Below are 26,364 nucleotides of genomic sequence, written 5' to 3'. Positions count from 1 at the left end.
AATTCACCAGATATTGCCTGCCTCTATTGGAATGAATTTAACTTTGATTAAGCAATTGTTGCTTCACCAGGACTTAATTGAAATTTTAGAAAAGGTCAAGAGAAATGGGCAAAAGACCCTGGTAACAGTCCATCATGATGTGAAGGAGATACATCACGTTTTAGAAAGAGTAAGGAAGGATGCTGAACACAGATGGTGGGATACTCTTTTTGGGTGGTCACCTACTGCTACAGGCATCCTGAATAAAGTGTGCCATCCTATTGTTGTTCTTTTGATCTTGGTTTTAATTGGTTTTGTTTTATCAGCCATTTTATACATTTTGAATTGGAAAATGATGAGGCAGCTGACCCGATTGACATCAATTATAGATGCACACAGTTCAGTAAAAACCCCTTTTGTTAAAGACATTCCTAGAGTTATTGACACAAGAAGAACTACACGAGCAGTAAAACATTAGGCCTGCAACAGCAAATTAATTAGTTGTTCATTGTTTGTTTTGATTAGTATTGTTTGTTTTATACTGTGATTAAGTTTTTGTTTGGAGATTTTGTTTAAGAAATTTGTAAAAGAATTTTGTGATTTGTTTTGATTGTTTTCAAAGAAATTGTTTCAATTATAAGAAAAATTGTTATAATCAATATTGATCATTATTTTCCTATTCTATCTTTTCTTAATCCCTGTCCTTGTTTCTTTTACTTTTTTCCCTCTTCCTCTTCCATATCTTTTTCTGTTTCTGTTTTTCTGGGATATATGCTGCCAGACACTGATGAGTCGAGCCCTGAAGACTTTGTGACAACGCTGCAGACCTTGCTGATGGAGTACTCTCGTCGCCAGTCGTAAGTCACGGGGTGGTGTCAGGGTCTGTCCGAAAATCCCTCATGTTTGCCTCACGACTGCCTCCAAGGACTGAGACCCTAGACCCTGAAAGTAGCTCTAGCCTGGCTGAGGTGGAAAATCTGCCAAGCCTTAAGGACTGGTATGCGATGCCATGGGAACTCAGTGCGAGAACAATGGACTGGTCATGGTGGACTGAGCCCTAATCAGTTCGTCCTGTACCTTCGGTCCTGTACTCTTGGTCCTGCACTGACGTGATGACTACAACTGGTTCCCAAAATGAGTCCACACCCACCATGTAGCCAGGAGAACTGCTGCTTTGGCCAGATGCCACCCGCTTTGAAGAACCTTATAAAAGACTGAAGGAGTTTTGAGGACTTTGTCCGGACCCCACCTGGAGAAGACAGCCTATGAGCATCTCGTCAAGCTCCGAGGGCCTCGTCTCTTCAGACTGGTAGCTATAATCCCCTTCCCCTCTTTCTCTATCTTTCACTCTCTTTATTTCTCTCCCACTATCGCAGTTGTTGGCACTAAATAAAAGTGCATTTTTGTTTAAGCAAAGTGTTGTGTCCCCTGCTGTGTCTTTTGTGCTTTGAGATCTCCAAAAAGAACCTATCAGGGACCCTGCATGCATTTGCGGACCCTGACACCCTTTTAGCAGAAGCATCAGTAAACCAAGAATTTGCTGATTGTTCAGGAGAGAAAGGAGGGGCCACTTTGATTACAGAGACTGGTTTATCTTGTCCCCTATCCAACTCCTCAGTTTCTTGGATTGCTAAACTTTTTACAGCTCCTTCTGTAATTGTAAAAATATTACAGTAATGTTCGATTTGAGCATACCATTTCCTAACTGAGGCCCTCTGAGCCACCCCGTCAGGAGGGGGGGTTCCACTAGTGACTGTCTTAATAACCTTGAAGGGGCCCCTTAGCACAATGGGTTGTTGACGTGCTATTTTTTCCACTTCAATGAGAGCCAAACTAACCACAAACAGCCCCTTTTCCCAGGTAGTGTATCTTTTCTCAGCATCTCTGAAACCACGAGAATAGAAGCCCACAGGCCTTGTTGGACCCTCAGGTCCCCTCTGCCATATATGTACTGACAGCCCTGAGGCAGCGAATCCCCATTCTACCTGAAAGGGATCTGTAGGATGGATGGGACCCAATGCTTGATGAGCTGTTGCCTCAAAAATTAGCAATTGCAATGCTTCTTCCTGAGAAGGAGTCCAATCCCATTTTACCCCTTTCCTCAGCAAGTCATAAAGGGGCCTAGCAATTATTGAGAAATCTGGAATGTGTTTTCTCCAGAACACTAATGATCCTAGAGCCTGTTGAAGGTCCTTCCTAGAGTGAGGCATTTTAATCTGATCTAAAGAAGTCAAGGTGTCTGGTGGAATACATGTCATGCCCCCTTTCCACCAAATTCCCAAGAACTTTACTTCTTGGGAGGGCTTTTGAATTTTTTCCGGGGGAATCTGTAAATCGAGACTCTCTAAATGAGAGATTATTCTCTGTTGAGTCTCTCCTACTGCTTCAATTTCATCCCCTCCCACCAAAATGTCATCAATGTATTGGTAAACAGCTACATCATCAGGTTTGGATATCTTTTCTATTTCTTTAGCTAGTGCATGGTGGGCTAGAGTGGGGGAATGCTTGTATCCTTGGGGAAGCCTAGTGAAAGTGTATTGCTGTCCTTCCCACGTAAAAGCGAAACGGTCCCTATCTTCTGGCTGTATAGGTATCATAAAAAACATGTCTTTGACATCTATAGTTGCCATAATAGGATGAGCTTTTTCTTGAATAGATATTATCAACTCGGCTAAATTCGGGACCGCTGCTGTGAGAGGGTCTGTGTTGGCATTAAGTCTGCGGAAATCAACTGTTAGCCTCCATTTCCCATTGGATTTACGCACTGGCCAGACAGGCGAGTTGAAAGCAGAATGTGTGTTAATTATTACTCCCTGGTCTCGCAAATCCTGTATAACTGGTTTGATACCTTCTCTGGCTCCAGAAGGTAGAGGATATTGTTTTACATTTGTTATTTTACTATACGGTAGAGAAGGTGCGGTTTGGAGCAACCTAATATTTAAAGGTGTAGCGCCAAAACACCACAAAGATCCTTCTGAGTCCTCCCATTGTCTCCCAGCAAGAACATCCATCCCTAGTAAATTGTTTGGAATGTTCCCAATTACCATTTTGACAACTAATTGATTCTCATCTCCAGGAAGTGTGAGTTTGACCAAGGCTACATTCATAGATTCTGATTTTCCTAGGGCATTTAGAACACAGTATTGTCTTTTAGTTGGAACAACTCCACTCCTCTGAGCATCTTTTCCTGTTAATGCAGAAATTTGTGCCCCAGTGTCAATCAAAAATGTTACAAGAGCACGTTTGGGACCCGTAACAGCTGTAATTAAAATATCTCCTAATTTATTTTTAGTGAGCATTCTCAAGTATACCCATGCTCCGTCCTTTCGCTCACCTGTAAAGGACGGAGAAGTTAGTTTCCCTGAAACTGTGTCAGCTCATTTCCCGAATTCTGAGGAGGGGTTTGAGAGAGAAATGGCCCGCTGACTGGGGTTTGAGGGAGGAGTTGAGAAAAGGTTACTGTTTCTGTGTTTCGGAGGAGATACTGAGGGAGGGTTGGTCCCTTGCCCGTGTTCTGAGGAGGGAGGGGAAGGAGAGGCGAAGGAAGAGTTGGTTCCTTGTCCATGTTTCGGGGAGGTTTGGGTGCCGTGGGTTGGATCGGTGGATTTGATTTTCGATGGCGCCAATTAGTTATTAATTTCTGTAATTTATCAAGGGGCAAACCATCCATTATATCTCTGGGGACTCCCTTTTGGACTCCCAACGACCACCAATGCTGGCGGTTAGGGCTTTGTTTCCCCTTTCCTGAATTTTTATCATAAGGAATCCCAATGGACCGAACTCCTTTTGTTTTCTCTGGTTTTTCTTCCAGGGTTTTTACTGGTCCATATTTTCTACAGTAATTAATCAAATCTTCTGCAACTTCACCCCATGTCCAGACTTTACGACTACTGGCAGGCGAGCTGCATTTTGAAGCTGCGGCTTGTAAGGATGAAGGGGATGGGGTGAAGTTGGGATCAGTGGATCCAGTGCAATCAGTGGGATTACCCAGGAATCTGTCCAGTCTTTCCACAGGGCTTAGTGTCATGATAGTTTTTTGTAAGGTAATGGCAGTAGGTTTAAGTGTTTCTGGAAGCCCACGAATTAAAGGGGTCATTATTTCGGGCTTCACAGGTAATTGCATTGGGGATTCAAAACCAGGAATTAACTTCTTCTCATGAATCATTTGCAGGCAAGCGGCTTTATGCACACTTTCTAAGAGTTGGTCAGGGGTACTAATTATAGCTATGGGATCTCCCCTTTCTAAGGGGCTCGTTCCCCCAGCCCAAAAAGCCGCACGCTGTGTCAGGGACCATGTGTCACGTTTGTCTCCCGTTGTTAGGAAGACACCGTGTCCCCAGTACCCACTGGCTTCTTGTTCAGTTAATTTAATTTGATCACCACCAGTGAGGGACACCCGGAAAACATATTCTGTTTCTGATTCGTGTGGGAGGCGTCCGTATTCCCTTTTAAGCTTAGCTAACTCAGTGGCAGTGTATGGTATGTGTCTGGTTGTGATGTGAGGTTCGAGATCATCATCACTGAGATAGTTATACTCTGTTTTAATTAGGGGTCTCAAGTGATGGCAGCAATGTTCCCCACAATTATTTGCTGCGTCAAGTTCCTTTTGGGGGTAAATCTGTCTAATGTGAGGAGTTTCCTTCTCCTCTGTTTCTGTAGGGGAATCAGCATTGTGTGATTTGTGTGATTTAACATGTTCTTCTGTTAAGGCAGCTTGCAAAGCATAAGTCGCATTTCTTGCTTCATGTAACTGTTTTTGTAAAATTTCTACTAAGTTTTGAAGGGAGTCTATTATTATTTCTTGCTCACTTCTTCGTTGTGAGCGAGTTTCTACGGCTGCCGTAAGACAAGCTCCCAAAACTGAGCATAAGATGGTTGTATTCTTGCCCAGTTTGAATTTTGTATCATGTTGTAAAGAACACACTCTATCAACCACATTATCCAAATTAAACCAATTATTTTGTTCCCATTCCTCTCCTCCTGGAGAAGGTTTGGCATTGTGTTTAGCTAGTAGAGCATAAAGCCCAACTTTAGCTTTATCATTAAGGTTATCACTCATTTTGTGAAGGGACCAAAACCAAAACAGGGAGGTACAACTTAAGTTCCACAAATCACACAGCCCTCGCTGTGTCGCCCTTCACTTCCCTGGGTGGGTGAAAGGACAATAATCTGCCTGGGAGGCTCTGCTTAGTTTCTTCAAGTTGTCCCTTCCTTCCCAGAACAGATACACACAATAACAATAATAAAACAACAACAACAAAATAACAGTGTCCCACCTTTTGCACTAAGGGATCTTATGTGAATTTCCAAAGACAGTATGGGTGCTTTTTCATCTGCAACCCTCCTGTCTAGACAGAAATCCTGTCCGTGACGCCAATTTAATGTCACGATCCGCTTATTGCGGGGTGTCGTGATGGTTCTTTTCACCGATCCCAAAAGTACAAAAAGGCAAACAACAAGGGACTATCAGTTAATCACAACAAATGCACCTTTATTAGGGGTCAAAACAGTATATGCGATAGTGGGGATCAGAAAGGAGATAAAAGAATAGAGAGGGAGAGAGATGAGAGGGGTATGGGAATAGCTACCAACACAGGCGAGATCCTCAGTGGTCCGGACGATGGGGATCCGTCTGTCGTGTCGGGGGAGTCTCCGAAGCTCTGGTCGACTCGGGGTTCCAGTTATAGTCCACAGAGGAAAGAGGGGGGAACAAGTGTAACAATGAAAGCCCATTGTAATTGCCACGGGGGAACAGGTGAGTCCACAGAAACCACCAAAGCAAGACGAATACAATGAAGAATAAGTCCATTGAAATTACTGAAGGGAAACAGGTCATGTCATTAGTGGTCAGACCACCAAATTCCCCTCCTCCCTATAGTAGGGGTCTCGGTCTCAGTCCTTGGGAGGAGGGTTCTCGTTCTTTATTTGTCCCAGTGGTAACGAGGCAGATGAGGGGTCTTCAATGAAGGACCACGGGAGTCACCCCAAAAGTTCATTCGGCTTAAGAACGGAGATTAGAAGCAGGCCGCGCATCAGGCTGTCCCGAGCTGGGTCCATGTCAGGTCTTTGCCAAGTCCTTGCCAACTCCTTGCCAAGTTCTTGTCAGGCCTTGTTCGGAACAGCTAGCATGATGGTTCAGTGGTTCCACCTGCACTGTGTCCTGTTCTCAGTCGGAACTGCAGCAGGGGAAGGGATTCTTTCTTGTGGCAATCGGAAGGCAGAATGGAGAACAAGGGGCTTCAGACGGGCTATTACAAGCGGCAGCGGAGCGCTCCGGAGCGCCGCTTCAAGCCGAAAGACGCCGGGAAGCGGCACTTTCCTCCGGATAGCTCCAGAGCCGCGCTTCTGCTTCTCTAGTCATCTCTATCTTAGCGAAAAGCTTTCCCACTCCATTTGGCAAGGGGAGAGCGTACCTGCACTGCACACTAACCGCGGTTTGCAAAGAAAGAGGATTTGCTGCACATTCCAAGGACACGGCTCTTTCCGAGGCAATCTGCAACCTGCTGTCAGATGGAAGTGCTCTCTGCCCTCTCCTGCCCAGCTCTAGGTACTAGCGGGCACTTTCCAGCCTGGCCGAGGCAAACAACCTCGAGAGATGTCACAGAGCCTAAGTGGAGCACAGATGCTCAAAAGCAGCAAAGCTGAAGAGCCTGGCTCAGCTTCACTAGTGTGCAATTGACTGACTGCGAAAAACAAAGCAGCACAGCACCGGGCTTCTGGGCGCTGTGAAGGCAATTGCCAAAACCAGGCAGCTGCTCCTTCCCAAGCACAGGCAGCTGCCTATGTTCTTGCTTGTCGACAAACTCACCGCTGCCCTTCTTTTCAGCAGCTGCCACCGTCTTCTGTGCATCTCGGAGCCTCTGGCAACGAGCAAGACTTGCCAAGGTGGGACGCATCAGGACCAAGTCAAAACCCAGGCAAGTTGTCCTGGAACGCTTTCCATTCGCTTGCCGAGAGTGAATTCAACAGGCAGGAGAGCGGCAGCCACCGTCCTCCAGCAGTCTGAAGGCTTGGCACACAAGCCCGCTTCTTTGCGGCTTCGTTCTTCGCCTCTTCCAAGCAACCGCGATCTCTGCCTCTCGGAGGTGAAGAAGCGGCTAGCTCGCGCACAGCTCAGTAGAGCGGCAGCGCAGCGCTCCGGAGCGCCGCTTCAAGCCGAAAGACGCCGGGAAGCGGCACTTTCCTCCGGATAGCTCCGGAGCCGCGCTTCTGCTTCTCTAGTCATCTCTATCTTAGCGAAAAGCTTTCCCACTCCATTTGGCAAGGGGAGAGCGTACCTGCACTGCACACTAACCGCGGTTTGCAAAGAAAGAGGATTTGCTGCACATTCCAAGGACACGGCTCTTTCCGAGGCAATCTGCAACCTGCTGTCAGATGGAAGTGCTCTCTGCCCTCTCCTGCCCAGCTCTAGGTACTAGCAGGCACTTTCCAGCCTGGCCGAGGCAAACAACCTCGAGAGATGTCACACAGCATAGGTGGAGCACAGATGCTCAAAAGCAGCAAAGCTGAAGAGCCTGGCTCAGCTTCACTAGTGTGCAATTGACTGACTGCGAAAAACAAAGCAGCACAGCACCGGGCTTCTGGGCGCTGTGAAGGCAATTGCCAAAACCAGGCAGCTGCTCCTTCCCAAGCACACTCAGCTGCCTATGTTCTTGCTTGTCGACAAACTCACCGCTGCCCTTCTTTTCAGCAGCTGCCACCGTCTTCTGTGCATCTCGGAGCCTCTGGCGACGAGCAAGACTTGTCAAGGTGGGACGCATCAGGACCAAGTCAAAACCCAGGCAAGTTGTCCTGGAACGCTTTCCATTCGCTTGCTGAGAGTGAATTCAACAGGCAGGAGAGCGGCAGCCACCGTCCTCCGGCAGTCGGAAGGCTTCGCACACAAGCCCGCTTCTTTGCGGCTTTGTTCTTCGCCTCTTCCAAGCAACCGCGATCTCTGCCTCTCGGAGGCGAAGAAGCGGCTAGTTCGCGCACAGCTCAGTAGAGCGGCAGTGGAGCGCTCCGGAGTGCCTCTTCTGCCGAAAGACGCCGGCAACCGGCACTTTCCTCCGGATAGCTCCGGAGCCGCGCTTCTGCTTCTCTAGTCATCTCTATCTTAGCAAAAATGTTTTCCGCTGCATTTCGCAATGAACAAACTGTGCGCTCATAGTACACTTATCCCTGTCCTGCCCCTATTGTGCAGCGTCCTGTGAGTTTGTCTCTGATTAAATAATGCAGAAGCTTCGCAGGAAACTTGCAGGATATCTCTCCTTGTCACTGCTCCTTTTTATTTTCTTACTGTTTTCGCTCTTTCTCTGTGTTCCTTCGCCGACTCTAAGTAAGCAATTTCCTTTTTTCTTTCTTATCTGTCATTACCAATCTTTCTCTGAATGTGATGCTTTTGAATGAAGTCATGTGGTCTTACAGAATTGTGACAGTAAGATTGCAAAATTGAGAAAACTACTCTTTTGGGGCTTTTATTCCCTGGAGATAAACGATGTGCCTTCAAATCTTCCTATATGAAGAATATATTGTGAATATCTTGTAAAAGATCTCTGTGCAAGTAGTTTCAACACATTTAATGCTATAGTCATTGCTTTGGCAAATTTGACAGAAGTGCAACATGGTGTGTTTTGCAGCTTCTTGGGAGGGGTTTCTAGGCCTTGAGAGTGGGCTTTGTCGCACCTGACTTTAGACATCTGAAATTCAACTAGCTATCCTAAATATCCAAAATTTCCAAAGTTTGTAAATGTAGAAGTCAGGATGCGACTGTGGTCCAGGGCGAGTGGCCGAAAAGAGAGGCCATTGTCCATGGGAAAAAGAAATAATTTCCTCAGGCTCTGGGGATCTACTTAGAGGTGGTGTTTGGAACTGTAAGGGAAGGCTTGGATTTCTGTTCTGACAACTTTAGCTTTGGAGAAATCCTGCAAAGTTCGAAAATTTTGATTACCAGCTACCAGTATGAGCAGGTGAGAGTGGACGCAAAGAGAGGCCATTTTCCGTGGGAAAAAGAAATCATTTCCCCAGGCTCCTTGTATATACTTAGAGGTGGTGTTTGGGGCTGTAAGGGAATGCTTGGTCCTCTGTTCTTTAAGATTTAGTTTTCGAGAAATCCTAAAAAGTTTGCAAACTTTCAGTTCAGGACGCCACTATGGGCCTGGGCGAGAGGCGGAAAAAGAGAGGCTATTTCCAATGAAAAAAGAAATCATTTCCCCGGGCTCTGGAATACCACTTAGAATTGGGGTTTGGGCCTCTACTTGCTTACATCTGTAGTGCAGGAGAAATCCTGCAAAGTTTGCAAATTTGGAGATCGTAATACCGCTGCGGGCCAGTATGAGTGGCCACAAACAGAGGCCATTTTCCATGGGAAAAAGAAATCATTTCCCCAGGCTCTAGGAATCTATTAAGAGGTGGTATTTAGGCCTTTAAGGCCACACAGGTTCGTAGTTGCTGACAACGGTTGTTATGGAGGAATCCTGCAAAGTTTGCAAACTTTCAGGTCAGGATGCCACTGTGGGCCAATACGAGTGGCTGCAAAGAGAGGTTATTTTCCATGGGAAAAAGAAATCATTTCCCCAGGCTCTGGGGATCTACTTAGAGGTGGTGATTGGGGCTGTAAGGGAATGCTTGGTGCCCTGTTCTTTCAGCTTTAATTTTGGACAAATCCTGCAATGTTCGCAAATTTGGAATTCCGGCTGCCACTATGAGCAGGGGACAGCCGCTGCAAGGAGGAGTCATTTTCCATGGGTAAAAGAAGTAATTTCCACCGACTCTGGGTATCTACTTAGAGGTGGTGTTTGGGGCTGCAAGGGAATGCCTGGTGCCCTGTTCTGTCAGCTTGAGTTTTGGAGAAATCCAGCAATGATCACAAATTTTGCATACCAGCTGCCACTATGAGCCGGTGAGAGTGGCCGCAAAGAGGGGTCATCTTCCATGGGAAAAAGAAGTCATTTCCCCTAGCTCTGGATAATGACCTAGAGGTGGGCTTTGGGGCTCTAATACCACGCTCTTTCCTCGTTGCTGACATCTGTAGTGCAGGAGAAATCCTGCAAAGTTTGCAAATTTCGAGATCGTAATACCGCTGCGGGCCAGTGCGAGTGGCCGCAAAGAGAGGCCATTGTCCATGGGAAAATTAAATCATTTCCCCAGGATCTGGGGATCTACTTAGAGGTGGTGTTTGGAACTGCAAGGGAATGCTTGGTGCTCTGTTCTGACAACTTTAGTTTTGGAGAAATCCTGCAAAGTTCGAAAATTTTGATTACCGGCTACCAGTATGAGCAGGTGAGAGTGGACGCAAAGAGAGGCCATTTTCCATGGAAAAGAAGTCTTTTCTCCAAAGCTCTGGGGTTCTACTTAGAGGTGGTATCTGGGGCTCTAATGGAATGCTGGGTCCTCTGTTCTGTAAGATTTAGATTATGAGAAATCCTACAAAGTTTGCAAATTTTCAGGTCATGACGCCACAGTGGGCCAGTGGCAGTGGCTGCAAAGAGAGGTCATTTTCCATGGGAAAAATAAATCATTTCCCCAGGCTCCTCGTATCTACTTACAGGTGGTGTTTGGAACTGCAAGGGAATGCTTGGTGCTCTGTTCTATCAGCTTTAGTTTTGGAGAAATCCTGCAAAATTTGTAAACTTTCTGGACAGGATGCCACTATGAGCTGGTGAGAGTGGCCACGAAGAGGGGTCATTTTCCATGGGAAAATGAAATCATTTCCCCAGACTCTGAGAATCTACTTAGAGGTGAGGCTTGGGACTCAAAGATCACATGGGTTCCTAGTTGCTGACATCTGTAGTTTTGGAGAAATCCTGCAAAGTTTGCCAATTTTGAGGACAAGATGCCACTGTTTACCAGTATGAGTGGCCGCAAAGGGGGGTCGTTTTCCATGGGAAAAGGAGGTCATTTCCCCAGGCTCTGGGTATCTATTTAAAAGAGGTATTTGGAGCTTTAGGGCCACATGGGTTCCTAGTTGCTGACATCTGTAGTTTTTTGAAAAAATCCTTCAAAGTTTGGTAATTTGGTGGTCAGGAAGCCGTGTGGGCCATTGCAAACAGATGCAAAGAGGAGTCATTTTCCATGGGAAAAAGAAATCATTTTGCCTGGCTCTGGGTCCCTCCTTAGAGGTGGTGTTTGGGGCTGTAAGGGAATGCCTGGTGCCCTGTTCTGTCAGCTTGAGTTTTGGAGAAATCCAGCAATGATCACAAATTTTGCATACCAGCTGCCACTATGAGCCGGTGAGAGTGGCCGCAAAGAGGGGTCATCTTCCATGGGAAAAAGAAGTCATTTCCCCTAGCTCTGGATAATGACCTAGAGGTGGGTTTTGGGGCTCTAATACCACGCTCATTCCTAGTTGCTGACATCTGTAGTGCAGGAGAAATCCTGCAAAGTTTGCAAATTTCGAGATCGTAATACCACTGTGGGCTGGTGCAAGTGGCCGCAAAGAGAGGCCATTGTCCATGGGAAAATGAAATTAATTCCCCCGGCTCTGGGGATCTACTTAGAGGTGGTGTTTGGAACTGCAAGGGAATGCTTGGTGCTCTGTTCTGACAACTTTAGTTTTGGAGAAATCCTGCAAAGTTTGGCAATTTTGAATATCGGATGCTACTATGAGCCGGTGAGAGTGGCCGCGAAGAGGGGTCATTTTTCATGGGAAAATGAAATCATTTCCCCAGACTCTGAGAATCTACTTAGAGGTGAGGCTTGGGACTCAAAGATCACATGGGTTCCTAGTTGCTGACCTCTGTAGTTTCGTAGAAATCCTGCAACATTTGCCAATTTTGAGGACAGAACGCCTCTGTGGGCCACTATGAGTGGCCGCAAAGAGAGGCCATTGTACCTGGGAAAAAGAAATCTTTTCCCCAGGCTCTGGGTATCTACTTAGAGGCGGTGTTGTGACTCTAAAACCACACTAATTCCTAGTTGCTGACGTCTGTAGTGCAGGAGAAATGCTGCAAAGTTTGCAAATTTTGAGGTCAGGAAGCCACTGTGGGCCAGTGAGAGAGGCCGCAAAGAGAGGCTATTTCCATGGGAAAAAGGAAATCATTTCCCCAGACTCTGGGTCTCTACTTAGAGGTGGGATTGGGGCTCTAATATCACATCGGTTACCTACATGCTGACATCTGTAGTGCAGGAGAAGTCCTACAAAGTTGGCAAATTTGGAGGTCAGGATACCAGTGTGGGCCAGTGTGAGTGGCCGCAAAGAGAGGCCATTTTCCATGGGAAAATGAAATCAATTCCCCCAGCTCTGGGGATCTACTTAGAGGTGGTGTTTGGAACTGTAAGGGAATGCTTGGTGTTTGGAACTGTAAGGGAATGCTTGGATTTCTGTTCTGACAACTTTAGTTTTGGAGAAATCCTGCAAAGTCCGCCAGTTTTGAATATCAGATGCCACTATGAGCTGGTGAGAGTGGCCACAATTAGGGGTCATTTTCCATAGGAAAAATAAATCATTTCCCCAGGCTCTGGGTATCTACTTAGAGGTGGGGTTTAGGACTCTAAGATCACATAGGTTCCTAGTTGCTGACATCTGTAGTGCAGGAGAAATCCTGCAAAGTTGGCAAATTTGGAGATCACGATGCCCCTGTGGGCCATTGCACATGGCTGCAAAGAGAGGCCATGGTCCATGGTCCATGGTAATCATTTCCTCAGGCTCCTGGTATCTACTTAGAGGTAGTGATCTTTGTGTACCAGCAATCTTTGAATGTACCTGCCACTTGCCTTGCTTTGGCAACCCAACAGTTTCTTTGCCTTGCCCTGCTGATCCTGCATTGCTTTGCATTCCCTTGCATGCCCATGCCTTACATTTGACCTGCCTACAGTTTTCCTCCAGGCCTTTGCCTTGCCTAGCCCTTCCTGTTACCATTACTTCCTATGCCCAGCCTTGCCTCTAACTTCTGGGCCTTCTATCACTTGCCGCTCCATTTGCTTTCCCCTCACAGCTCCAGCCATGCCAGCCTCTCCCTTGACTTGCCTACAATTGCCTATACTTGCTTTGCATTGCCTTACCTACATGGAAGGCAAGGCAAAGAGCGGTAGGCAAGGCAAAGCAAATCCAGGAAGTTATTAGTAGGGCTAGGCAAGGCAGACATAGGCAGGCAAGCAAGCAAAGCAAGGGTAGGCTGGGAAAACCAGGCATAGTACTGGAGGCAAGGCAAAGCCAAATGACTTGGAGTGCCTTTTCTTGGGAAGTAAAAGATATGGTGGCAATGTTGGTAGGGCAGCTGATAAGGTGCAGTGGGGAGGTATAGACCAGCAAGACATTTCTGTCCTGGCCCCTTCTGTGTAGGAGCCATTGTTGGACATAGTCAGTGCTGGATGTGCTATGCAACTTTTGCTCTTGTCTTCTGGAAACCAGTGGGTAAGGGCTGCTTGTTCTGTCCCAAACCCTAGATTATATGCAGGTGGGGATGCTTAGCTCCTCTCCCCTGCGTGAAGCATCTCACAATGGGCTGCTATCATTCTATGAGTCATGCAGTGGATCCTTGATTGCCCATTAAAAAGAAATGGCTCCCGGAGGGAGCTTGCGGCAGGGCATTGATGGGTGCATTAACAGGAGATAAGGAAAAACAATGCCCCTCTTGGTTTCAACAGCTCTTGAAGATGGGGATAGAATACATCTTTATATTTTAACCCAGGACATAATCTACCCCTTATTCTATTACCATCTACATCATACCCAAACTAATACCTTCTTACAGAGATATAAATATAGTACAGAATGAAATTTTACACACAGTTCTTAGTTAAAATTAGGTCTCCTTGTGGTATACAATGGGTTTCTCCATCTTTCTGCATTACCTACTAAGTGTAATTAGGTCTTGGAGCAAAAACAATCTCACGGATGGGTTTGCCCATGCCTGCAGTGGGATTAATCTCAACAGTCTTTCCTAAAATACTTTTTATGCGCATCTCAGGAACTTTGTTTCTATTGTGTGCAGGGGTTCAGATTGGTTAGGAACAGCTCAATTGATGGATCCTTGGGTGTTGACTATCTAGGTGGCTTTTGTTAAGTTCAATTCCTAATTTCTGAAGGTTCCCCTGCTAAGTTCCTTCAGGGTAGTCTTAAGCAGTCCCTGGTATCTTTCAACTTTTCTGGCAACTAGTGTATGATAGGGGATATGATATATCTATTCAATACTATGTTTTCTGGCTTAGGTGTTCATAAAGCTGTTCTTGAAATGGATTCTGTTGTCCAACTCAATTCTCTCGGGTGCTATGTCTCTACAGGACTTGCTTTCCTAGGCCTAAGATGGTGTTTTGGGCAGTAGCATGAGGCACAGGGTAGGTTTCCAACCATTTTGTGGTTGCTTCTACTATCGTTAGAACATAGAGCTTACTTTGGTGGGTTTGGGGAACCATGATGTAGTCAATTTGCTAGGCTTCCTCATACCTGTACTTCAATCATTGCTCACCATACCACAGAGGCTTCATCCACTTGGCCTGTTTGATTGCAGCGCAGATCTCGCAGTTGTGGATGACCTATGAGATGTTGTCCATAGTAAGGTCCACCCTTCGGTCACGGGCCCATTGGTATGGTGCATCTCTTTCCTGATGAGCAGAGGCATCATGGGCCCAATGAGTTAGGAATGATTCTCCTTGTGCTGCTAGTCTAGATTTACCTGTGATACTTTCACTTTGGCAGCTTGGTCCACTGTCTCATTGTTGTGATGTTCTTTATTAGCTTGACTCTCGGGTATGTGCTCTTCTACGTGTTGAATCTTCACAGTCAGCCTCTCTACTCGGGTGGCAATGTCCTGCTAAATTTCAGTGGCCCAGATATGTTTCCCTCTATGCTGCCACTTGGTCTTTTTCCGGCAATCTAGCCATCCCCACAGACTATTAGCTACCATCTATGAGTCGGTGTAGAGATAGAGCCTCGGCTACTTCTCTCATTCGGTAATATCTAAAGCTAGCTGGATGGCTTTAAGCTTTGCAACTTGACTCGATCTACTTTGTCCCTTGGTAGTTTGTGTAATTTGTCATGTGGGGCTCCACTGCAGTTTTCTATTTCTGGTTAGTGTTTATAATTTGGAGGGAACCTTCAGTGAAAAGGGCATATAGTCTTTTAGTATCTGGTAGTTTATTAAATGGTGGGGCTTCTTCGGTACATGCCACTTGCTCCTCTTCTTCTTCAGAAGATAATCTAAAAGTCTATCCTTCAGGCCAGTTTGTTACAATTTCTAGAATCCCAGGGCAATTCAGTTTTCCAATACGGGCACGCTGCGTGATGAGGGCAATCCATTTGCTCTATGTGGTGTTGGTGGCATGATGTGGGGAATGAACTTTTCTTTTAAACATCTACCTCAGCTCTGGTAGCCGGGGTGCTAGAAGCAGCTGCGTTTCGGTGCCAATTACTTCTGAGGCAGCTTGAAGTCTCTCATAAGTGGCTAAGATTTTCTTCTCTGGGGGAGTGTCATTTATTTCAGAGCCTTTGTAACTCTGGCTCTAGAATTCTAGTGGTCAACCTTGGGTCTCACTAGGCACTTTCTGCTAAAGGCTCCAGGACGGACCATGGTTCCTGGCTGCAGAGTAGAGCACATTCTTCACCTCTGGTCCCATTCTGACTGGGCTAAGGGCTACTGCATGAGTGATTTCCTGCTTGATCTGTGTGAAGGCTTGTTACTGTTCAGGGTCCCAGTGGAAATCAATCTTCTTGCAGCTGACTAGGTAGAGAGGTCTCACAATCTGGCTGTACTCAGGAATGTGTATTCTTTAAAAGCCTATGGCACCTAGGAAAGCTTGTGTTTCTTTCTTGTTGGTAGGTGGAGACATAGTGGTGATTTTGTTGATTGCCTCTGTCGGGCTCTGACGACGTCCATCTTGCCACTTGACTCCTAGAAACTGAATTTCTTGAGCTGGTCCCTTAACCTTACTTCACTTAGTGGTAAAACTAGCTTTCAGCAGAAATTGGGATAATCTTCTCTCCTTTTTTGAAGACCTCCCCCATATAATGATGTTATCAATATACTGTAGATGTTTGGGAGCCTCACTCTTTTCCAGTGCAGTCTGGATCAGTCTATGGTAGATGGTGGGACTGTGTTTCTACCCCTGGGGCAGTTGCTTCTAGGTGTACTGCATTCCCCTCCAGGTGAAGGCAAACTGAGGCCTGCATTCTGCTGCCAAAGGAATGGAGAAGAAGGCGTTGGCAATATCAATGGTCACGTATTACTTTGTTGCTTTGTACTCCAGCTCATACTGAAGCTCCCACATGTCTGGTACGGCAGCGCTCAGTGGTGGTGTAACCTCAGTCAGGCCACGGTACTCTACCATCAGGCTCTATTCTCTACTGCTGTTGAAAGGTGAATAAGCTTTGCTGACCACTCTTTGGCTCTCCAGTTTATGAATCATCTCATGGATGGGGATCCCAGAGTCTCTGCTGGTACGATATTGCCGACAGTGTACTGTTGCTGTGGCAATTGGTACTTGTTCTTCAGCTCTCAGCAGTCCCAGAGCAGAGGGGTCGTCTGAGAGACCAGGTAAGGTATTCAGTTTTCTGATGTCTTCTGCTGTCTCTAAAGCAGCTATCCTGGAAGCCCAACCATGTCCTTTTTGGTCTTTGAAATATCCTTTTCTGAGATAGTCTATGCTGAGGATGCATGGGGCCACTGGGCCAATCACGATGGGGTGTTTCTACCACTCGTTCCCAGTTAAACTCACTTCGGTCTCCAATACAGACAGCTGTTGGGATCCTCTTGTTACTCCAAAAATAGAAATGGATTCAGCTTTTACGCACCTTGATGGTATCAGGGCACATTGGGCACCAGTGTCAACTAAAGCTGTATATTTTTGTGGGTCAGATGTGCCAGGCCATTGGATCTACACAGTCCAATAGATCTGATTGTCCCTGTCCTCTACGTCACTAGAGGCAGGGCTCATCTATTTCTGGTCGTGGCACACCTTGCTCTCTTCCTGTAAATAGGTTCCTGAGGTTTCTTCAAGATCAGTCATATCATCATTTTTATATTGTCTGGAATTCTGTGTGTGAGAGACTGGAGCAGTGTTGGCTCTAGATGAGCTTCTTGCATCAGGTGTTTCTCTTATCAGTTCACGTACTTGGGCTGCTAGGTTTCTAGTTGCTGGCATCTGTAGTTTTGGAGAAATCCTGCAAAGTTTGGAAATGTTGAGGTCAGGACGACACTGTGGGCCAGTGTGAGTGGCCGCAAAGAGAGGCCATTTTCCATGGCAAAAAGAAGTAATTTCCCCAGGCTCTGGGTATCAGCTCAGAGGTGGCATTTGGGGCTCTAATATCATATAGATTTCTAGTTGCTTCCCTCTGTAGTTTGGGAGAAATCCTGCAAAGTTTGCAAATTTTGAGGTCAAGATGCCACCATGGGCCAGTGCAAGTGGCTGCAAAGAGAGGCCATTTTCCATAGGAAAAGGAGGTCATTTTCCCAGGCTTTGGGTATCTGCTTAGAGGTGGCGTTTGGGGCTGTAAGGAATGCTTGGTCCTCTGTTGCCATGTCCACCCAATGTCCACTTTGGTCTGCCTGACTGCGTCTGGCTCACAGCGGCCGTGGAATGGAGGTTCGCCGGCTAGCTGTCCCACTTGTGGCCGGAGGGCAGACATGACAGTGGCCGCTCCCAAGTCTCTGCCAAGACTGTTGTGGTTGGCAGTGATTGCTGCGGCGTGGGTAGCACAGCAGAGGCACAGAGCACAAGGAAACCAAGGCAAAGGAATAAGGGAAGGACACTTGTCTGAGTCTCCAAAGATTTAATCTCGAAGTGGGGGCAGAGCAAGTGACAAATCTGAACCTGAAGGGACTACATTTAATGGATAGGGGGAACACAGGGAGGACACAACCTTTGACCAATAGGAGGGCATTAGGGGAGGGGTGCAGGGTAAGGGCTCCCCTATAGAAGCCAACATGGGGAGGGAGCAAACCTTACAATCCAATTCTCCTCTGTGGAAGGGATGAAAGACAGGGAACACTTCAGAACCCAAGGAGTGTGTTATCTTTGACAGACTGGGGTAAGACAAGGGAACAAGGGAGGTATACAGGTGGATTGACATGTAGATTGACATACATTTTGGTGGGGAAAACTGTGGTAAACAACTCAGGACTGAACCATTACAAACTTACAACAAGGAATATCAAAACATACTACAGAAGAACAAACTGTAAAATAACAGACTACCACATCTGCCTGTTTTTTGTTTTATAAAGTTGAGAAAACAGCTGAGGGGAGGTACCAACTCTATCCTGGAACTTAGTTCTTTAAACTTCTGTGCTTTCAGGGGCACTTTCTTCCCACCACTCTTGTTCTGTGGTGGTAGCAGCTATCACAGTCTTTGAAGAGGATGGGTGGGCAGTGGCAGTGGAAAAAACTCGTTTTAAGATTCCAAAGACTAAGGAAAATAAAAATATAACAACTATAAAGCATCTGTCTTTTACAACAGAAAGCATCCAGCCTGACTGGCCCCAATTCTTGAATCTTCATAGCTGGTCAGGTGAATGTCTAGGAAAAATGACAACATAACCATGAAATAAAGGCAACCAAACACCATATGCTGGGAAAAAGGGTCAGGTTCTTCCTCCTCCCTTCTGGCGCTTTCGGTTTGATGCAACTGCATCATTGGTGGGGTTATTTTGGGGATTTAAAGGGACAATTTCTGACTCAGTTTCCTCTCTTGTGAGAGTGTATGGTTTCACCCATTTCTTGGGGATCCACTTTACTCCTGAGGGCGTGGACAAACACATGTATCCATGGCCCCATGTCACTAATTTAAAGGGACCCTGGATCTCTTTAGAGTCTGGATCTCTCACCATAACAGGAGGTCTTTCCTCGACTGGCAGTTGTTGGTGATGGTAAAAATGCCTCAGGACTGGTGGGTTCATGTTGTCAAAAGAACAGTTAAGAAAGTTGATAGTAAACAAAGCTTTACACAACCTGTGCTGCAGTGACAAGACCTGGACATCTCCTCTCTGGTGGGTGAGGACTTTTTTGAGTGTTTGATGGCTCCTCTCTATCACTGCGTGGCCAGCGAGGGAGTGCAATGTCCCAGACCAATGTTGAACTCCCATTCCTGCAAAAACTCACTGAATGCCTTGGATGTATAGGCTAGGCCATTATCTGTTTTAGTGGTTTTGGGGACCCCCAAGGTCGCAAAGGCCTGCCCAAGATGCTTCTGTGCATCTGAGGCCTTTTCCCCTGCATGGGCCAAGGCAAAAACTGCTCCCAAGAAGGTGTCCACTGATATGTGTATGTATTTCAGCCTCCCAAATTCAGGCACATGGGTCACATCAGTTTGCCACACCTCACAACTGCAGAGTCCTTTTGGGTTTACTTCTGAACCCAATGATAGTAAGGAGGACTCCTGACAGTTCGGGCATGTGGCCACAATCATCTTGGCCTGATCACGCCTCACGTGGAATTGGCGGATCAGACCAGGAACGTTTTGATGGAATTGCTGATGGCTAAGCTTGTCCTGTTGGAAGATGGTAGGCTGGTAGCCAGCTGCAAAGGGGCAGCTAGGGCACCTGCTCTGTTGTTCCCTTCCCTGATGAATTCAGGGAGGTCAGTGTGTGATCTCACATGCATCACAAAAAAGGATTGCTCTCGGTGGGAAACTAGATATATGAGCCTCGAGAGCAAGCCAAACATGACTGGATTGGAGACTTCCTTCAAAACGGCATGTTCTGCTTTGGACACCACTCCTGCTATGTAAGTTGAATCAGTAACAATATTAATTCGTTTTGGGAATTTCTCAAAGGCCCTAACAACTGCATGCAACTCAGCAACTTGAGGAGAGCCCTCTACAATTTTAATGTCGGCTTCCCACTGCTGAGTTTGAGGATTTTTCCAAGTCATAACTGACTTGTGGGACCCTCTGGACTCATCAGTAAAAACTGTCAAGGCCTTTAACGGAACTTTGGATTTCTTTTGGAATCAAATTAAACTCTGTGTTAAACAATTTGTGAACCAGGTGATGGATAGAAATTTGGCCCGGATAACTGTCCAGAGCAAACTGCAAATTCTCGTTTTCATGCAGCAAGTGCTCCAAGGTCTCCTTGGTTAGTTTCCCAGTTGATGTTTTGATGGGGACATGGATACACGTGAAGTCACACCCTGCCAACAGTCACACATGGACTCTAGCCTTTATGATCAGCTGAGCCATCAGCTCTTGTGGCTGCATGATGCTTTTGGACAACTGATGACCGAGGAACACCCACTCTGTAATTAAGAGGGGGTCCTTCTGGTCCGTGTCCCATTGAAAAATGAGCCCGTGAAGGTGTGGCAACTTACCTAGGTTAATGTAACAGAAGGGAAGGCCCTCACGGCAATGGTGGGCTTGCAGGCCTGCCAGTGTGGATTGCACCTTCTCGAGCGCTGTCCTTGCCTCCTGGGTCAGGGCCCTCAGAGAATCTAATCCCTCTCCCCCCTTCAACAAATTGAAGAGGGGAGACAGATCCCCCACGGTAAGCCCCAGCCAGGGCCTGATCCAGTTCAATGACCCACACAACTGTTGGAGGTCCTTCAGGGTCTTTGGGTTGTCATTTATGACAACCCTCTGGGGCTTGATGGTCCGGTTGGAAATTTCGAGGCCCAGATACTTCCAAGGCAGCAGCTTCTGTACTTTCTCCTTTTGCAACTCAAATCCAGCCACTGCCAAGGCAGTGAAAGTGTCCTCAAGCGCTCCTGCAAGCACATTGTCATCGGGGGCACAAACAAGAACATTGCCCATATAGTGATATATGATGCAGTCTCTCACCCTAGCATGCACTGGGGACAGGACTCTGGCGACATACCACTGGCAGATGGTAGGAGAGCATTTGAGGCCCTGAGGCAATAATCTCCAGTGGTAGCACTTCATGGGAGCTTCTCTGTTGATGGAGGGCACAGAGAAAGCAAAGCACAGAGCATCAGCTGGGTGAAGGGGAATTTGAAAAAAGCAATCTTTTATATCGATGACAGCCAATGACCAGTTTTGGGGAAGCATTGAAGAGGAGGGCATCCCTGGTTGGAGAGTCCCCATGTCCTCAATTACATGATTGATTTTTCTCAAATCATGGAGGAGACACTACTTATCCCTCCCTGACTTTTTGATGACAAACACTGGGGAGTTCCAGGGGCTGTTAGTTTGGATGATATGACCTTTTGCTAACTCTTCCTCCCCTATTTGAGTGAGGGCATTTAATTTCTGTTTATTTAGTGGCCACTGTTCTACCCACACTGGTGTATCTGTCAGCCAATTTAGCTTCTGGGTAGGGCACTCTTCAGTGACTGCCACTAAAAATCCTGAGGACCCGGAAGTTCCAGTTTGGCTCCCCTTTGAGACATGGCATCTGTCCCCCACAGGGTGAACTTGGAATTCAACACAAATGGGTGTATAGAGGCCAATTGCCCATTTGGTCCCTCAATTTGTACAATGCTCCTGAATCTTTTAGCCAGTTGGATGCCCCCAACACCCAGAACCTCACTGGGTACGCTTTGTAGCTCCCACTGTGACAGCCATTTGTGTGGAGAAATGACCGTCACATCTGCCCTCGTGTCCATCTGTCCTGGGGTGACAGGACATTTTCATGCTTTGTATCCCAATCGTGTATTCCTGTTCCCGTGCTCTCAGTTTGTTTTGTCTATAGGCATGTCCCTCCCCCGGCTGCTTGCTCTGGCTTGCTGCTGCTAGCTTTATGCCTGCTTTGCTTGCTCTGCTCTCTTTTTTTTTTTGTTGTTTTTTCTTTGCTTGCCTTATTTTGCCATTTTTCTATTTTTGTTTTTCCCTTCCTTCCTTCCTCCCCTTCCCTGAAGACATTGGACCTGCTTCGGACCTTAATTCGGGAACGTCAAGGAACTCCTCAGGAGTCTGCATTACAGAGAAGCTCAGCTCCCTCCTCAGCAGACTGCCCAAGCCGTTTGGCCTCTCTTGGACTGGTGAAAATGTCTGTTGTCATCTCGGGCTGCTTTTCTTGTGTTGGGGAGTGTTTTTTGTTCTTGCTTAATAAACAAGTTTTTTCCACTTTTCCTCTGAGGAAATTCCTCCCGAACCTGGTGGTGGGGAGGGGGGAGGAGTTGTGGAGGTTTGTTTCCTTTAAGGGGCTCCTCTGGAGATTTTCCCCTAACTTGTCCTAAACCAGGACACTATCATCCCTTGTAACTGGATGGAACGCCCCCCATTTTTAAGGTCACACCACACGAGGGGCTTCTCCTCTCCCAGCACTTAGGTGAAATAAACAGAAAGGGTGTAAGGCACTGGAATGGCCTGCACGATGACCTGGCCCTCTGGCAGGAAGAGCAGGGGATGGACACAGCGTGCCATGAGACTGAATCACTCAGGATCAAGTGACAGGATCCCTGGGGCTATTTCAGTCTCAAGGGGAGTGTGCTTTGTGTCCCCAACAACAAGGTACTTGCAGTTTAAAGATGGGGAGAGCTTATAAGTCTCCACCTGATGGATGTGAGGGAGAAGTCCAGGCGCAGCAGTGACTACTTACCAGTCCTGATCAGGAAAGAAAATAGGATTAGTTAGTCGCAGCCGGTAAGGTTCTCTTTTAGCTGAGGTTATTATTTGAGCACTGGCATTATTGTCAGTGACCCCCCCCCCCCATGGCCTGCCCCATTTTTATCCATGCACGGGGCAGACCTGCGCTCCCCACTTAGTTTTTTTGGGGCTGGGAAGCTTCCCTGCCCCTCCCCTATCTGGTGGTGCCCTTCCTTTGAAGAGATACTGACTTATAAAATGTCCTCCTTGATGGCAGTGGAAGCATCTCCTCCTAGGTGGTTGATTCCCTTGGGTAACAGCTGCTGGAGCTGCTATCTGTTCCCGCACAGCTGGCTTCCTCGGGGTGTCTTCTACGATAATCATGGCTTTCTTGGTGCACTCCTCAATAAGTTGGTCCAGGGTGGGAATTGGAGTGGAAGGGAGAGATAAGATGACTTTTCTGCAGGCTTCGTTGGCGTTGCTGGAGACTATTTCTAGTATCAACTGTTCTTGTATGTCAAGGTTTTTGACTCTCGTTTCTACAGCAGCACAAACTCAATCCACAAAGTCTGTAAATGTCTCTGAAAAAGACTGCTTAATAGAAATATAGGGTTGGATTGGTTCTGTGGATGGCATGGTCAAGAAAGCTTTCTCTGCAGCATCTTTAACTTGATCTAAAACGTCCCTTGGAATCCCCCCCGCCTGTTTCCGCACCTGTTCCCAATCACCCTCACCGACCAGATGACCAAGGGTGATATAGTTTTCATCTGCATCGGTGGAGCATTCAGGGTTCTGCAGAAGCTGTGGAAGGAGATCCCCTACTAATCTCTTCCACGTGCATTCCCACAATTTGTATTCAGATGGAGCAAGCAAGTGAAAAGCTGTTTTAAATCTGCAGGGACCAGCGTGTTTGATGTGAATGTTGCTTTTAAAAGGCTAAAGGCTCCTAAAAAATTCACTTTTCTGGCTAAATTCACACTGTGCTTTGCAGAGTTCCTTGATGCTCTGATATGACAGGGGTTCCCATCTAGGGTGCTTTCCCCTTGCATCATAGATGACTGAAGCAATCCCCTCTGACTGCCCCCCTGAACTGTTATGCTAGCTCAGTCTTGGGGGACGGCCGAGGAGCAGAGTTTCAGAAGCCAGGAGAGAGAGGCTCAATTTCCATGTGTTTATTTTCAGGGGAGAAGGAGGAAAAAGAGACCGAACAATGGCGGAGTGGGTTTTTATCTAGGTTCTGGGGGGTTGGGGCCATCTGGCCTCTGGCCAATAGGTTCCCTCTAGGGTTTAAGGGTCATTCTAACATTCCTATCTTTGGGGGTCTGCTGCAGGGTGATACCATTCCTTAAAGAACTGCAGCACCTCCCTCTTTTCTGTTTTAGAAGGTTACAAGAACATTTGATTCATTTTGACCCTAAGTGTGGGTTTTCCCACCATTTACAGTCCTTGGGGTAGGTATGCTTTTTTAGGTTTGTCAACTCTATGTGGTTGACTTGTGAGGTAGAAATAAGACTTGTGATGGCTCTGAAAATCACACTATGTACTATCCCAAACACTGTGGTTACAAGGAAAAGGTTAACTACAAATAACATAGTTGTTCTAAATATAGAAGTCCACCATCTAGTGATTCCCCAACCCTTGAACAGTTCTTTGAACCAATCTTCAGATTCTTGCTTCACTTGTCCAATCATTTTGTTCATGTTTCGAAGGGCAGCATGGATGTTTGGAGCTTTTGCAGTCAGGTTCATGCAGCACAGTCCTTCAAATTCCTGGCATTCATGTCCATGCAGTAACAGAAGGAAATCTATAGCAGCACGGTTTTGCAGCGTGGCCTGTCTGATAATTTCCTCATCTTCTAGGAGAGAGCTGATGGTGGTAAATGTTAAATTTGCCTGTTTGACCACCCAGCACTCTAGATGTCCCAATTCACCTAGAGCTTTAGCTGCTGCTACCCACGGAGGGAACAGGGATACAGTAACTCTTTTTGACTTTGCCCAATGGAAAATATCTGCATTACAATTTAGGTCCAGAATGTCTGCACTCCTCTTTTTAATTTTGTTTGCCGAGTTGTTCTTGTGAGTCCATTCCCCTATTAAAGTTTGGTTGGGTGTCAGTATGGACAACCGCCCTATTGTACATGGTCCTCCTAGAAGCCGAGATGGAATTCCTGCCCATGCTCTGTCCCCACAAACCAAGAACAATCCCTTAGGGAGACTTTTGGGACTTGAATGTGACGGATTGTCTACTGCAATATGGCTTATATTACGACACCACCTTCTTGCAGTAAACTCTCCACGATATTGTTTTATAATGTGGTACTCGTTAGTGTTAGCAGTTTAAGGGATACCTGAAAAATGTATGCAGTAAACTGCAGGGGAGGATCCCAATAACTCTAATTCTTGGGGTTCCTGCGCTACCTTGGGCAAATTCCACAACCACTCCTCTAAGCGTTTCATCTTCCCCTCAACATGCTTCTGTTGCTCTTTTTGTTTTTGGGGAGTGGATTCTGGAATTTCATTGGACCTATGTTTGTCCAAGCTTGCTGGAAACTCTCCAGCCTGCAATGGAATTCCTACCAGACAGGTGGACATAGGATTCTTTGCTGCTGCCGTGGACAAACATATGTTTTCCTGCTGAAGTGTTTGAGCCAGGGTCACCCAGACGTTTTGACATGGCTGAGGGATGATCCATGCGTCTGCCAAACTGTTCAGCATTAGCAAGATGACAACTTGGATGGGGTTCATCACACGGTTAAGTGGAAGGTATATTTTCTCTAAAAAGGAAACACAAACATTTTCAGAACATGTTAAAAGTTTCTATTTCTGCTGGAAGGTTCACTTAGGAAGATTCTCCTTCCTCCATCTGACGGCGTCTTCTCTTTGCAGCATCGGCTGCTTGCTTCTCATCCCCTTCTGTCTGACCTGGATTCCTGGGGACAAAAGGTTTTACCCACTTCTGGGGAATCCACCGAGGGCCTGAGGGAGTAGTCACACACGCATAGCCTCGGCCCCAGGTCAAGAGCTCATAGGGTGCCTTGGTTTCCCAAGTTTCTGGATCCCTAATCAACACCGGTGGATGCTGAGACAATTTGAACTATTCACCACTGTTAAAATGCTGTGTCACGGGTGGACTCATGTTTTCAAATGAACAATTCAGAAAATTGATGGTAAACATGGCTTTACAGAGCTTCTCCCCTGCAGACATCCACGCTGTGGAGTTGCTCTGCCTATCCAAGATCTTCTTGAGCGTCTGGTGAGCACGCTCAACCACAGCTTGACCTGTGGGGGAGTGGGGAATGCCAATCTTATGTTCCACTCCCCACTGCTAGACAAATTCTAGAACTCCTTGGAAGCATACACTGGGCCGTTATCAGTTTTAAGTGTGCGTGGAACTCCCAATACAGAAAATGCTTGCAATAGATGTTGCTTAGCATGCACTGACCTTTCTCCTGCATGAGCTGAAGCATACATTGCGCCTGAATATGTGTCAATGCTTACATGAACATATTTGAGACGACCGAAACTAGGAATGTGTGTGATGTCTGTTTGCCACACTTCACAGCTGCCAAGGCCTCAGGAGTTAACCCCTATGCCCATCGATGGCACGGCCTGAAGCTGGCAGTTGGGACAGTTGGCCATAATGTCTTGGGCCTGACTCCATGTTAGCTGGAGCTGTCGAACCAGGCCAGGCACATTCTGATGATAATGTTGGTGACTTAGCTTTGCCTGTTGGAAGACATCAGGGAGACGTGCTTTCTCAACTGGTGCAGCAAGGGAGTCTGCATGGCAATTCCCCTCTGCTTTTTCGCCTGGCAAATTGGTGTGTGACCTCACATGCATCACGAAATATGGATGCTCTCTGTGGGAAATTAAATTAATCAGCTTTGTGAACAAATTAAAGAGTTGTTCATTGTCTATTTCTTTGAGCACTGCCTGCTCCGCTCTGGATACTACCCCTGCTACATAAGCTGAATCTTTTATCAGATTAATTGG

General features: G+C 46.6%; 1 protein-coding gene across 1 annotated transcript; it reads right to left on the bottom strand.

Annotated features, from left to right (window-relative positions):
• Positions 1-3,439: 3,439 nt before the first annotated feature.
• LOC137481793 (uncharacterized) lies at positions 3,440-5,038 on the bottom strand (the record flags this gene model as incomplete). The annotated part of the gene is made up of 2 exons (XM_068203697.1): positions 3,967-5,038; positions 3,440-3,900 (listed from the first exon to the last, which is right to left on the bottom strand). Coding segments are annotated over exons 1-2 (1,533 nt in total), but the record flags the coding sequence as incomplete, so codon positions are not given.
• Positions 5,039-26,364: the final 21,326 nt, after the last annotated feature.

The sequence above is a fragment of the Anomalospiza imberbis genome, chromosome 13, assembly GCF_031753505.1.
Source record: "Anomalospiza imberbis isolate Cuckoo-Finch-1a 21T00152 chromosome 13, ASM3175350v1, whole genome shotgun sequence".
In the NCBI taxonomy this organism is placed as follows: domain Eukaryota; kingdom Metazoa; phylum Chordata; class Aves; order Passeriformes; family Viduidae; genus Anomalospiza; species Anomalospiza imberbis.
This window is presented reverse-complemented; position numbering and strand designations above follow the sequence as displayed.